Source organism: Alligator mississippiensis, chromosome 16, assembly GCF_030867095.1.
Source record: "Alligator mississippiensis isolate rAllMis1 chromosome 16, rAllMis1, whole genome shotgun sequence".
In the NCBI taxonomy this organism is placed as follows: domain Eukaryota; kingdom Metazoa; phylum Chordata; order Crocodylia; family Alligatoridae; genus Alligator; species Alligator mississippiensis.
Genome location: NC_081839.1, coordinates 13,059,572 through 13,074,068, shown reverse-complemented (window position 1 = coordinate 13,074,068; position 14,497 = coordinate 13,059,572). Strand labels below are relative to the sequence as shown.

Here is a 14,497-nt window from a genome sequence, read left to right as displayed (position 1 = left end):
CAAACAGACACGTAAAAATTTTGTTCAAGGAATTGTGATTGTCTCTCTTCGTGTTAGATCAGGACAGGATTTTTCCAGCTCCTTCCACGTGTCCGAGGGAGAAAAGAAACATTTCTCCTTTCCCTCCAACTTCACGGAAAAAGTTGTGGAGTATTTCATATCATATTTGACACCTGATATATGAAGCACTTCCCTTAATTCTTTCCGGCTCAGCTCTCTATCCCTTATAAGTAATTCACTTGGGGGTCAACTGATGTGCTCGCAGGACCGCGGGCCACCGGGGAGCGTGCAGCGTGGGCGAAGGAGGAAATGGGCGTGGACCTGGGGGCGGGGGAGCCTGGGGGGAGGGGGAGGGGCCTGGCAGAACTCATCCCCGGGCGTTGCCGCGGCAGCGTTCGTATCATCGCGCCGGCGCCGGGGAACGGCAGTCAGTTGCAGTCGGCGGCCGGAGCGGTGCTGACGGCTGTTCTCCATCTGGAGAGGAGCGGGTAAGTGAGGGATGGGGAAAGCTGCCCCCTCTTCTGCCACAACATGAGGTGAGCAAGGCTTGCAGACAGGACTCAGCAACCCCTTCCTCAGGCAGCATCAGCCCTGTTCAGACCATCCCATACACACCATTAGCCGAGCCCTGTACCAGCCTGCTCTCAACCCTGCCACAACACACACCTAACACCCGAACCTTGACAGAGGTGAAAGAGGGGAAGCACGGCAGTCAGTGTCCTGCCTCTACGAAATGTTGTCAACGTACGCTCAAGAGGTCTGACGTAGAGGGCCATGCCCCCCGTGGTTAAATAGGGCAGCCAAACATGAGCGCCACATTAGGATCACACCTCAGATTACCAGGTTGTGGCTCCAAAGGATGCAGTTTCGTCTAGGAAATGTTTGTCTTCCTTCCTCCTCCTGCCTGTCACATCCTCAAACTCACCCATGAAACTATTAGCTAACAGCGTAGACAGCTCCTAACATTGCAACCCACAGAGGTGTCGCTCAATCCCCACCCTTCTTCACTGATCGCACTGAAGGATTCACTTCCTTCGTTGCCCCACAGTCAACAGATGCAACTATTTCAGACAAATCCATGAGAATGAAAGACACCTTTTGTTGTTAGTGATTTTCTTGGTGACCGTCGCCGAGTCCCAGGAGAGCCTGTTCCAGAGGAGGATTTCTTTCCTGTCACCTTTCCCCTGCACAAGCAGCTGAGGATCAGGTAATGAGACAATGCACCCTGAGGCGCAGGTGGTTGTGAAGCTGGCATTGAAGCAATGGTCTTTTCTGACTTCAGGTTGGGGATTACTAATGTTTTCTCCCAAGCGCGTGAGCAGTGCAGAGGAGCCCAAGTCACTCTGGAGGCCAAGCCCTGAATAGCACATGATAGGAATTGCTTGTGCTTTAACCTTGTCTGTGTATTTTATTTTTGATTCAGACCATCTCTGCCTGCCCTGGTGACTCCAGGCTGCCAAATCCTTCCTGCTCCAGGTCCCCCTATCCAGCCAGGACGGATGGCATCTGGCACCCCACCAGCATAGAGGCAACAACAGTTGTTGGTTAAGGAGATATCATGCTAGATGTACTTAGGGTGCAGAACATGGGTACAGGCCTAGTCGGGAAAAAAGGAACTGGGTAAGAAAAGGTAGAGGGAGCGCGCCTTTTGAGAAGAGAGGCCAAGAGCAGACATGAGGGGCAATGGACCTGTACAACTTTATCCAGTTTTGCCACCGAGGGCTGTAAGGGGAAATCAGGGAGGGGCAGTTATGCCTGGGAGAGAGCAAGGGAAGGGGGAAGGGGGAGGGATGCAGGAGAAAGGGAAGTGTTTCATGTGTTTGTAGGGGAAGGGGCAGTGCACGACGGCATATTCCAACAAGTCTCCTAATACATGGCAGAGTCCCCTTCCAGGTACAAGACACATCCACCTAGCTGCATCTACTGAGGCACCCAGCAGCTGCAGAGACTCCTGGGAGGCAGGACCCGTTGAGGCCAAGGACCACAGAAGAAGGCGAGGAACCCAGCCAGAGGGACTGCAAGACTCTACCTAGCAGTCCGCCAGCCCTCCAGGGCAAGTGAGTGGTCTGCAGCCTGTCCCAGCCGCCTTCCCATTTCTGGCCAGGGAGGAGCAGCTGTGGGCGGGAAACCATATGCCCAGAAGTGATGACATCTCCTCTGGGGCTCTCCAGCACCATCATCAGTGTGTTTGCAAACATCCCCAAGGAGTGGAGGTTCCAACACTTCCCTTGCCAGGGGCCATTCCCCCGGCCACGTGTCCCAGGGGGCCCAAATCTGTGGAGTTTCTGAGTGCTCACAGCTCCCAGAAAAGGTGCCCTACTTCCCAGGATGTATCCTGAGTCCCAACGTTCAGTCCCCCTGACTTGAATGAGGAGAGCAGGCAAGGGCAGGAGGAGGGAGTTGTTAGTCCAAACTAACTGAAGGTCTCTGGTCCTGAGCCAACAGCTTGCAAACCTCTGACAGCCAATAGCTGGCACCCAGTATTTAGGGGAAAGCATGGGATGTGGGGGAGTCACCCAGCTCGGGGAAGGGGCAGACAGACAAGTAGGGAGAGACAGCTTTGAACCCACACTCCTAACTGTTTCTGTGTCAGGATGGAGAGGCTGAGGCGGATCCTCAGAAAGAGGATGGCAAGAATGGCCCCAGGACAGGAGAAGGACAGGAAGAAGCCTGAGGAGGAGGAGCAGGGCGGCCACCACCAGGCAGAGGCTGCATCAAGGAAGGGCAGGTGGTGGCACTGTCTCGTGGGCTGGAGAAGAAGGGCACCTCCAGCAGCCACGGAAGAGCAGGGAGAGGAGCCAGTCAGGCCCCGATGGAGGTGGCCCAGGATACAGCTGGGTAGGAAGGGCCCAGCACTGCCAGAGACCCAGGCACAGCCCCCGCGCAGCTCCAGCCCCAAACACAGCAGCCAGGACCCCAGCGCTGAAGCCCAGCCGAAGGCCACTCCTCACGTGGCTTGGGAGGAGAAGCCAGGCTCCCCAGGGCAGGAGCTGCACAGGCCCTGGTTCAAGCTGGGCTCCAGCTCCTCCAGGGAGGACAGCGACAGCTCCCAGGAGGCTGTGGGCCTCCAGCAACATGCTGCCACCGCCAGAGGTGAGGTGACACCCAGACGTCCAGTGCAAACAGGGCAGTGACCCCTGAGTGCGGTGAGTCGCTCTGTGATGGGGCCGGGGGATCCCAGGCAGAGCAACAGCCTGAGTGACAGGAGACCTCGTACCCCCAGTGTGGGCCACAGACATGGTCCTGGGTGGGGAGCGGGAAGAGGGAGCCTTGTACGTGAGGGTCCCCAAATCTCCCAGAGGGGCAGGCACCTCCCTGGGGTGCTGGGACAGGCGGGGCCTGAGGTAGCGCATGGAGAGGGGCCATATAGCACTTGGGCAGCCACGGGGCCATTTCCTGGGCTGCAGGAACGTGGACACACCTCTCCTCTGCATTGCCCCTCTGTTTCCCCTCAGCAGCAGCAGGCATCACAGTCTCTCCCTCTCCCTGCAGATACAGTCCTGCCCTTCTACAAGGCAGAGGAAGAGCAGAGGGAGGACTTCACCTACCTGGAGGAAGCCGCCCTCTCAGTCATCCTACGGCACCTCCAGAGCACGGACCAGGTAGGAACATCCCAGAGCTGGACCAGCACCAGCACCAGCCCGTCCACTCTCCCACCATGTGGCCCTCTGGGGAGGAGGAACCGAGTGAGCCACAGCCTTTGATGGGCACGTGCAGCCCACGTGGGCTGGGACCCTCGTCGGGGGTGCTTTTGTCCCAAACAACCTGGGGACCCCTCCCCACAGAGACCCCATCCCTGTGCCAGACCCCATTTGCCCAGGAGGAGATGTGGATTGAGAACGGGGGATACCACCAGATCTGAGCCCCACGCTCCCCTTGGGAGGGCAGGCAGGTTCCTGGCTATGAGCCGGCCTTTTCCCATTGTAACTTATGGTGTATGCAGACTGTGAATGAGGGGCTCACTTTCCTCCGTGCCGTCCCCACGCTGTGCCTGGCTACAATGGAGAGGGGCGAGGACACCCTAGAGCCGCCCTGCTGCAAAGCGGCACTTGTGGAGAGGATTGTGGTGAGTTCAAAAGAGCACTGGCTGCTTCGGGTCAGAAGTTAAGCAGCCAGGAGAGGATGTGTGAATGGGGACTGGAGTGAAGAGGTGAGGGCAGGTGTTGCTAGGTGTGTGGATAGCGGGTAGAGAAGCGGGACATTGTGGGGTGAACGAGTACAGGGTGGTAGGGGAATGAGAGGGCTGGAGGACAGATGTGGGAGCGGGTGGGGAAACCGGGTGACCAACAGGGTGTTCATGAGCATGTCGGAGGGAAGAGGAGAGCCGTGTTCAGTGAGGGCGGAGGAGAGAACTGGTAGGGGGGGCCCAGGTTGGCGGTGGCATCCAGGTGCCCCAGGAGCACTGTGAGGTCTCCTTCTCACGCTCCCCCATGCGTCTCTCAGGTGCTGATTGACAAGCTGTCCGACTGTGAAGAAGAGCCCAGCACCATCCTTCCTTACAGCATGGCTGTTGTTTGCATCCTCAGGTACTTGTTCACTTGCCCAGCTGCACTAACTGCAGCACTGCTCAGCTCCAGAGATTTCCCCTGGTTTGCCGACGAGGTGGGAATATGTCCTTTCCCCAGGTTAGGTACTGAGTTTCCCTGTAATGATGACACAAGGGCCTTCAGCAAAGGGCCGACAGTGTGGATACTGTTGGAGGGTCAAGGATCAGTGGGACGGGCAACACAGGGGTCAGTGGGCCAACCCTGACCCTTGGGTGCTGGCACACTTCAGCCTTCCTTGAGGTTTCAATTCATATTGTCGCCTCTGGGTGCCTATTTCCCTGTCGAGACCTGCCCACATCAGAGCCAATGCCAGCCCCACAGAGCTCCATCCAGACAGGCTCCTCTTTCCTGACAGCAAACTGAAGCCAGCCCTGGAGCCAGCCCTGGAATCGCGCCTCCTCTACATCGCCCTCCACAAGACCTTCCTGATGGCCACAGGGCACAACAGCCAGCACATCCAGGTACCTCTTTCTCTCACCGCACAGTCCCACCAGCCATCCCCTGGCAGACATGGCACAGGACTTTCCAGCACTGACCCTCTTGGCTCTCTGTCTTCTTCCAGGGCATGCAGCGGATCAGCGTGGAGTACCTGGAGGCCACGCTGAGGTGTCTGCTGGCAACTGCCCCCAGCCTGGCCAGGCTGCAGTTCATCGGGCAGGTGAGCACCATGGGGAGAGGCTGGGTTTAGGACGGGGGCAGCTTCAATGACCTGTGCACTGCAGGAGCCGGTCCTCAGAGAAGAATCCCTGGCTCCTTCCTTGAGACAGGAGTCTGGTGCGAGTTCACCATGCCGATCCCTCAGGGATTACCCACAGAGTGGAGGATGCCCCTTTGGATTTGGCTTTGGAGCCTGGCATGGATACAGGATTTTGTCTCCTTCCTGTCATGCTGTCTTTGTTCAGGGAGGAGAGGAGCAGCCCTGAGACAGAGTCTGGTCCCAGCTTTAAGAGACAAAAACCATCCCTGAGATGCAGAGGGAGGGGTCGGGGCTGGGAAAGGGCGTTTGGGGGCAGGGCCGTGCTGGATGCAACAATCCCTTCTTACAGAGTTTGGCCCCCTGAGGCTGATGTTTTACCCTGGGCTTAAAGGGTCAGCACTCAGGCGGGGGTGGGGGTGGGGATCATTGGTACAACAGGAGCACGTGTCCACTGCCATGAACTTCTTCCACCCACAGCACTTGACCTTGTGGCTCCAGTTGGAAGATAAGAGGGACAGAGCCACAGCCATCAAGATCACCACCAGCCTGCTCTGCTTTGCAGTCTCCCTCCTCCCACAGTTTGAGGTAAATGAGCCTTGTGTCAGGTCCTGACTTTAGGCAGAGGCAGGGCTGGTGAAAAAGCCTGTGGGATAGCAGTGGCAGCAGTAAGTGCGGGATAGGAGAGAGGATCCCTGCATGGCAGAGTGAGGGCTGGGAACTGGCTGTGCTTGATTCAAGGGCTTGTGCTCCTGGCTAAGAGCCCCTGTCTCAGGAGAGGGCAGCAGCTGCCATAGAGTGCTCCAGGCAGATTCATGCCTGTCTCAGGAGCCCTGCTGCTCCTCCTGGAGCAACAAATGCAGGGAGTCCTCAGGGGGGCCCGCTCCTAGACCCTTGGCTCCCTGCTGTATGGCAGGCAGAGAGATTTATTTCTCAGGCTTCAGGAGATGCACACGGCCCAGAGAGCCTGAGGTGATTGCCGGTCAGACATAGATGGACTCCCCTGTCCTCTGCCTTTCCTTAGGACTCGCCCAAGGTGCCCCTGGTGGGTGACCTGGTGGCCCTGCTGGGTCTGTGCATCAGCGACCCAGTGGAGGAGATCAGCCGCCAGGCCAAGGAGGGCCTCTCCCACCTCTACAAGATCTTGATGCATCAGAAGGGTATGGAAACCTTGAGTCCAGCTGTGGGAATCTCCTAAGAAAATCAGCCTGTCCAGGGTCTGCAAGCTGGGAAGTTGACATAGGGGGAGAGTTCACGGAGACATGAGGGCAAAGTGGCCTCAGGGAGGGCAGGAGCAGTAGCCTTGAACTCAGGGGAGGGACTGTAGGGTGTTACGTAACCCTTGGGCTACAGCCTGGCCTCAGTGAGATCGGGAGGTTCCGCTCTTAGACATCATCTGTACCATGGCACCAATCCCAGGGTCTGCAGTTCAGAGCGCTCACATGTTTTCAGTTCTGAAGCCAGAACAGCAGCTCTGACCAGCCTCTCTCTGTCCTAGGGCAAGACATCCAAGAGGCACAGGAGCTGTGGCCCATCAGCCAGCACCAGCACCACCTACACCGAATCTTCCTCTACATCGATCTGGCCACAATGGGAGAGGTAAGGATGCTCTGCCCATTCTGTACACCAGCTCAGGGGATGGGGCTGTGTTTCCCTGGAATACCTGCCTCCTGCCTTCAGGAGGAAGGCTCTACCTTCAGCCCACAGCACCCTCTGTCAGGCTTAGAGCGAGGAGCAAGGGTGCATGGTTGTATGTCCGAGTCCTAGCCACGTCCATGGTTTGTATGTCTTGCATGGTGTCACGCTGATGTGGCCCAAGGACAATCCCCTGGGAGGGAAGTTACTGCAGGACCCCACTGTCCCTCCCTGACTGACACTGGAGGTCCTGAGCTGGGCAGCTCTGACCTGGGGCTGGCAAGCAGCCAGCACACACCCACCATTGCTCCAGCAGATCCTTGCAGGAAGTCCCATTCTGTGCAGAAGCGCAGACAAGCTGTGCTCTTCTCTCCACAGTTAAAAAGCAGAACCACCCTCCCCTTGGGTTTCAGTAGGCAGCACTGTGAGCTTCCATCCCAGGCTACTTGTCAGCCCCATGTGAAAGGCAGGGAGAAGGCCAGGGCAGGAGAGGGGAACAAGACCTGAGTCCTCCTCTCCTTATCTGGACTTTGCATCCGCTGAGAGATTTGAAAGGCTGTCGAGTAGAGTGACCTGCCATGGCTCCAGCCAGGCTCTCATCCTCCCCACAGCCCATCAAAAGGGCAACGCATTCCAGTTCCTTGACGGGGAGCCTGGCTCTGGGATGCAACAATGCCTTGTGTCCTGTGGGTTTCAGGCCTTCAGGAAGATCCTCTCCGAAGACCAGAGGAGAGCGTTTGCACAGAGGGCACTGCTGGGGATCCACCATGTCATGCTGCACGTGAGCCAGGCCGGGGTGGTTCTGCTCTATGCCATCCTGGGGCAATCTGGTCACCTGACGGGGGCAGAGGTGAGCAGCATGGTTGGATTCAGGAAATGAGTGGCAGGACACACTCTCTCACTTCTAGCCAAGGAGAGGGTGATTTCTGGGTAGGGAAGCTAAAGACGGTGTGTGTTTGGTGGGGGACAACGCGTCTGGTAGACATGTCTTTGGGCTGGTTTGGGATTGTGCTGGCTCCAATGTCATTACCTGACTGTCCCTGGTGGCCCTGGAGTCCCTGACTGGTTTCTGTACCCTTGCAGGAGAAGGAAATTCCCGTCAGGGTACTGAGGAAGCTCCTAATCCTGAAATGCTTCCATCAGCTGCCCAAAGAGCTGCAGAGGCACAGTCATCTGGAGAGTGCCTCAAGGATCCCCATCTCTCCGCAGCAGCGCCATCCATCCTGATGCAAGCAAAGGCTGGGTGTGAGGCCACGGATGCCAACTGCGAGGCATGGGACACGGTGTAGGGGAGGTCGGAGCCGTGTATACAAGCCCTAGGTATCAGTGTGTGGCAGGGCACTGCTAGTGCCTGCCACTTTCAGGGCTGGGTCAGGCATCCAGCAAGTGCCTGATGGCAGCAGTCATTTTGACAACTTTTTATATAAAGGCTGCAGTCTGCTGCTGCCAGCCGAGGCAGAAACATTGCCTCGCTGAGCTGCAGCAGGAACAACCAGGCGGTAAGGGAAAGAGCTTATGGGGATGGCTAGGAGGCTCTTGGTCCTGGGCACGACCGAAAACTGCACCCTGCCGGGAATGGGTGGCCTGGTGGGGCTCCTAGTGGCGTGGGAGCCCCCAGGAAATGCCAGGCCAGTTACCACCCCGGTGAAAGGCGGGTCGGGGCGCCTTAATAACCCCAGCTCCCACAACCAGGTGGGTAACCCCATAGTAGTCCTGAGACGGCGGACCCCTGTGAGAGAGCGGACTAGATGCTCACAATCCTGACTTGAGGCACCCTCAACTGGTCAGTGCTGGGGCCAGGACCAGAAGGGTCAAAAGGGCCAGGGGCCCACTGTGAGGGACGCCCAGAGCCAAGGGCCTGGGGTTTCTAACTGGCCTTGGAGGGGAGGCCAGGGCCTGTGTGGCCAAAGGTCCCGGGGTGTGGGGCACACCTGAGAGGGGGAAGAGTGCAGGGAGGTAGGCAGCCCAGAATGAGGGCGGAGTAGGCCGCCTGATTGGAAGGAGCCAGTTGGGGTCCAGACTGGAGGATTATGGGGCCCAGGATGGGGCCAAAGATGCTAAGAACTGGGATGCCAGCTGTGAGACATGAGCTGCAGCATAGGGGAGGATTTGGAGCTGCAGATAACATCCCCAGGCATTCGGGCAAGAAATGGACAGCCTACCTCTTAATTAAGACCATCCTTTTGTATTGCCACGGTGTGGCAGGAAAGAGAGGCGGGCGCTTAGCCCAGAAAAACTTGGGCAGGAAGGGCCTCCTGTTACACAGTGCAAGTAAATGGGCAGCTTCCTGCCATGTTCTCATCTTTCACCTGTATCATCAAGGTTGTGGCAGGTGAGGGAGGCGGGCAGTTAGCCCTGAGACAAGTGGGTGAGTCAACGATTTGACCGGCCCCAGGATGCCCACTTTTTACCAGTGGACAGGAGGATTAAGGTTCAACCAGACTGACCAGCAGCACTGGTGTTGCGGGGGACTCCTGCTTGGGACACCCCTCTGAATTTGGTTGGTGTTTGCGAGAGACGCACTGAAATTAGATTAAGGGTTCAAAAACATAAAAGGGATTGCTTTAGGACTAAGAGGAACATGAGAATAAAGAGGATAAAGAATGATAATGACAAGGCAGGTAAACAATGGGAAGCACACACAATAATACCGATGCAGTACTTTACTAAATATCACAATCAGCTGGAAGGCCCAAATGAAATAACAGGAAAATGGAAAATGGCATCAAGGAAGCAGACAGTTAAGAACAGGGCAGAAAATTATGGCATCCAGAGGATGAAACCAGTCTGTCAATCCAAGGTGGTTCAAATAGTTTGGAAGGTCACCTGGGACTGGGTTGTTCAGCTCTATTGCCTCTCACCCTCCATGTGGAGCAGAGATTACACTCACCAGTCTCTTAGAATCGGATGCAGCCAGGCACAGCTCTCCCACAACTCCAATCATAGCACCTTTGCCAGTGTAGTGAGAGAACAGCTGCTGATGAGTCAGGCAGTTGTGTGAACTATTCGAGGCCAAAGTACCCTTTATAGAACCTACCTGTACGGCATGTATCAAGAATGGAATCACCTTACTACGTCTTAGAGCTCATCATGTTGTGAGAAACTGGTTATCAACTTTCAATATTGAGATTGGGCGGTAGGCTCCACATGTTAAACCTTTCTTTCACTTCTTGAGTAGACAAATAGATAAAGCTGTTCTTGCTTCTCTAGACAGAATTCCATTTTCAACTATTTCACTGTACATAGTTTATAATAATTGTTGCCAGACTTTTCTGGAAAGTTTTCTAAAATTCAGATGGAAAACTGCCAGAGCTTTCCCCTCTCTAAGAAATGCAGCACCTCCGTAACTTTCTGTAACGTGATCTCCTTCTCTAGTTCAATTGCTTGACATATTCAAATCTAATTCATATAGCTTCTAATCTAATACTGTATTATCATTGGAGGTAATTATTGCAGAGATCTGCTATTTGATGCCTCTGCCTAAAGTCTTCTAGCCAATAACTTACCTGCCTTGTCACGCCACTCATAGTCATGTTAACTTTCTTGACCTGACATGCAATCCCATGTCAAAATGTTTATGTATCATCACAAGAGACTTATTCTGTCTGTCTGGAGCACTCTGATTAGTTGTCTTGGCAGCCAATCGCAATGCTGAAACTGAAACAACCAAAAGTGCAGACAGAATAAGACCATTTCAGACAGATATGTAGACAACTTAGAGGTAGAACGAAGCACTGGGGCGCTCTGCTGTGGAGTGGGTAGGGTCCGGCGAGGGCACGGAGGTGAGGGGGCAGGGTTGAGAGGTGGGGAAATAAAGCAGTGAGGGGCCCGTTCCCCATTTTTCCCCTCCAGAACCTGCCTGCCTCTCCTGCAGCCAGAGGGTGAGCTGCCAGTGGGATCTGAGCTGCTGGGGGCCTCCAGTGCTTCCCTGCATGGTGATGGTGCCCCACAGGACTGCCGGGCCGGGTGTCAGCGGGTGGGTGCTGCCCATGCAGTGCCACCACCACAGCGGGAAGCACTGGAGTTCCCTGCAGCTCAGGGGCTGCATGAACCACTGGCAGCTCACTCCTCAGCCACGGGAGATGCAGGCAGGGACTGGGAGGAAAAAAAATGAAGATCAGGCCCCTCACTGTTTTTGTGGGGTTTTTTACTTGGCAGAGCCTGCCTGCATGAGTTGCCACTGGGTCTTACAGCCCCTGAGCTGTAGGAGGGCCTTGTACTTCCCGCAGCGGTGGCAGACCCCCACTGGGCCGGCTGGGCAGGGTGCTAGCTGCTCGGGTGCAGCCCCAGCTCTCAGGCAGTATCTGCCAGAACCAACGGTGCATGCGGCGCTGGAAGCCTGGGTGTTTTCAGGGAAACTCAGGCTTGGTGGGCTTCCAGCACCCCGTGCACCATCCCTGCCACCTTCCCAGCACCTGGAACCACCCGGGAATGGGCTGGCTGCCCCGGGATGGTAGTGGGATGGCAGCTGGGTGTGATGGCAGCCAGAGAAGGTGTCAGGGATGGGGTACGGGGCAGTGAATACCCACCAAGCCCAAGCTTCCTCCAGCACCCTCAGGCTGCCAGCACCCCCAGGCTGCCAGCACCCCATGTACCATCCCCATCGCCTCCTCCAGATAGGGCCCTTGTACATGTGAGGAATAGCGCTGTAATATGTTATGAAGAAAACTAATACACATGGGATGTGTTTTACTTTGCTATGCAAAAACTCATTTAAATCTTAACATGCCACCGAACCTGTACATCATTACACATTTAAATGGTTAAAAATGGGCAACGAAGCCACTTAAATGGGCTATTTCCTCACATATACAAGAGCTGTTAGTCACGTATACAAGGGCCCTCTTATTCTATGACTGTAACCAAGTCACAAGGTCAAACTTTTGACAAAATATGTGCTTGTATTCCTAAGCCTGTGTTTACACATGGACAGCTTTATGTAGCCATTTGAAGGGTGAGAATTTTTGATTCTGTTAAAGTATTCGGTCAATCACTATCCTAAAATCCTGTATTTAAAGTAATAATTTTGCAATAAAAATGTAATCACAAATGTTTTGTTGGTTTCATCTAGTTTTGAATTATTATTATTTTAATTTACATCCTTGGGGATCTTACTGCAATATTTAAACAGAAGTAAAACTCTAGATTCCTTTCATGTCATCACAGAAATACACCAAAGAAACCACACCAAAGCAAGTAACACATGCGCTGCGGGGGCCCAGGTGCTTCCCTCGGCAGCAGCGATTCCCCTGCAGCCACCCGGCTGAGAGCTAGGCGCACTGGTGCAGCCCCAGCTCACAAGCAGCACCCACTGGATCCAAGGGTGCACGGGGCGCCGGAAGCCTGGCCATGCTCAGGGAAGCTCGGCTTTGGTGGTATTCCAGTGCCCCATGCACCGTCCCCGCCAGTAATAGATGGCAGTAGACTATCGATTCTTGGCAGTCAGTCACAATGGTTAATGACAGGCAGAATAAGCAGGGCATTATAATAGAAAATTTTAAAATGATGGAATAAGAAGATTTCAGGAAAGAAAATTTAAGAAGTCTGGAAGACTTCGAAGTCCATCTAGTGAACATGAATATGACAGAATGCGAAACAGGCAAGCAAGAGAAAAAGGAATTGGCTGAAGAAAGAAAACAACCTTTCGAAGCTGACTGAAGAAATCATTTAGCAGTACTTGGTCAAAGGATTACTAAAAATCCTGTATTTAAAGAAATACTTTTGCAATAAAAATTTAAGTGTGAATGTTTTGCGGTTTTCAGCTAGTTGGAGTTCTATTGTGCTTTTCTGAGGGATCTAAATATATTTTCATTTTGTGGAACTAGTTTACGTGCTCTTTCATGATGTGAAATATCTTGCTCTGCTGCAAATAACATTTGAGACCTGTGTTTTGCCCTTTCATTAGCACACTTTATCTATTTCCCCCTAAAAAGTAGCTTTTCAAGGTTCCCTAACCAGTCACAGCAGATGACATGTAATGCCTGTTGTCTTCAGTAAACTATGCGATCGATTTCTCCATTGCTCACAGAATTTAGTATCTTTAAGCAATGAAGTATGAAGCTTCCAGCTTCCCTTGTTCTTAATACAATGATTTAAATCCATTGCTATTATAATGGGAGCTGGGTCAGAAATTAAGATGTGTTGTGTTTCTGCACCTAAACAAGCAGGAACCAGAGACCGGGTATGAGAAAATAATCAATCCTGAAGTACGACAAGTGAACTGGTGAGAAACAGGTCTAGCCTCTCACCTCTGGGTTGGTGAAGCCTCCAGATATCTACCAATCCTAGGTCTTTTTAATAAATAAGAGGGCTTGTTTTCAGTTTTCTGATAGACTCTGTTAACAGTAACTGAGTTTTCAAGCACCGTATCCAATACGCAGTTCCAATCACCACCCAAAAGATTGGACTTTGTTGCTGACATATTGGTACTGTATGACAAAAAGATAGCATCTCCACTACTCTTACCTCCCCTCAGAATCGCCCCATTTGTTAATGAATGTGAAAGCAATTAGTTTGTGAACGAATATAGCTGTACCTCTGCTTCAAGAATTGCGTGAAGAGTGGGATACAGCTTTTCAAAGCATTTCTAGTAAGAAAAGCAATCCGACTGTCCAGAGATGGTAATGGTCTGAGCACTTTCGTCCCTTCGGTGGGCTCATTCAATGCTCTCCCATTGCATGACATGACAGTCGTTGTCATTAGTTCTCCCCATTGTACATTGAATGAAGTTGCCAAGCTCCTGGGGACAAAGAGGGACAAGACATAAGAAAGACAAGACGTAACAAAGAAACCCCCAGAGCAATATCTCACTGCTTGGTCACATCCAGGTCCCTGATGGCTTCAACTAACACGACCACACTCACCGCTCCACACGCTAAATAGTTACAACAGATTGTTATTGCACCATCGACCATGTGTTAATATTACTAATTTCACTAAGGTACGAAAATCCACTAACCAAAGCAGTAAGGCAAGCGGTAATAATGTCATGTCATGTCATGTCACATACTTCCCTGAATGCCTGTGCTGAAATGTCTAGAGGTAAAAACAATGTTACTATATAGCCAACCTCTTGAGCACCTCAGCCTTCAGGAAACAACAATCTATCTCCTAACTGCTAAAAGATTTAAAGTGGCCTTCTCTATACGTATAACTGACTAATGACAACTAATTAAAGAGTCCTTGTATAATTAAGATGAAGATATTCTGGATTTGGCTTCTTCTCAGGTAATTAGCCCAAGAGTTGTCCTGTTCAGTAACAGGGGTTGTGAAGGCTTCCCAGACGGAGGGGCAGCTGCCTGCTCTGCGGCCTCACAAACCGGAGGGGACGCTGCCTCTCAGCATCGCACAAAATGGAGGGGAAGCTGTCCCTCACAAGCCAGGGAGGCTTGCCTGGTCCACGCGGCAGTGTGACGGGAATGCAGCGCAGGAGCCCAACAACTTTGCTGCCTGGGACACGCAGGGGAGAACGGTGATGATGATGCCATCGAGGAGCGCTCTGCAGAGGGGTCGGCAAAACGACCCTGCGGGCGACGGGGTTGAGGAGTACCAACCCTCTCTCAGTGAGTATGGACTCCCCCTGGGAAAGGGTAAACCCCAGGTACTTACCTGGGGCTTGCAT

The 14,497-nt window shown here is 53.4% G+C and overlaps 1 protein-coding gene across 1 annotated transcript; it reads left to right on the top strand.

Moving 5' to 3' along the window:
• Positions 1–372: 372 nt before the first annotated feature.
• LOC132246442 (maestro heat-like repeat family member 5) lies at positions 373–11,926 on the top strand. Its single transcript, XM_059719561.1, has 13 exons — positions 373–488; positions 1,109–2,057; positions 2,594–3,093; positions 3,493–3,602; positions 3,944–4,066; positions 4,444–4,526; positions 4,903–5,008; positions 5,110–5,205; positions 5,722–5,829; positions 6,266–6,401; positions 6,740–6,840; positions 7,574–7,726; positions 7,960–11,926. Exons 3-13 carry the CDS (start codon positions 2,595–2,597, stop codon positions 8,101–8,103), a joined length of 1,659 nt encoding a protein of 552 aa, XP_059575544.1. The 5' UTR covers positions 373–488; positions 1,109–2,057; position 2,594; the 3' UTR covers positions 8,104–11,926.
• Positions 11,927–14,497: the final 2,571 nt, after the last annotated feature.

Excerpts from the sequence above, each read along its gene's own strand:
- LOC132246442 (XM_059719561.1), top strand. The coding sequence starts at position 2,595 with ATGGAGAGGCTGAGGCGGATCCTCAGAAAGAGGATGGCAAGAATGGCC. Across the intron at positions 3,094-3,492 it reads ACATGCTGCCACCGCCAGAG|ATACAGTCCTGCCCTTCTAC; the intron begins GTGAGGTGACAC and ends CTCTCCCTGCAG. Across the intron at positions 3,603-3,943 it reads ACCTCCAGAGCACGGACCAG|ACTGTGAATGAGGGGCTCAC; the intron begins GTAGGAACATCC and ends TGGTGTATGCAG.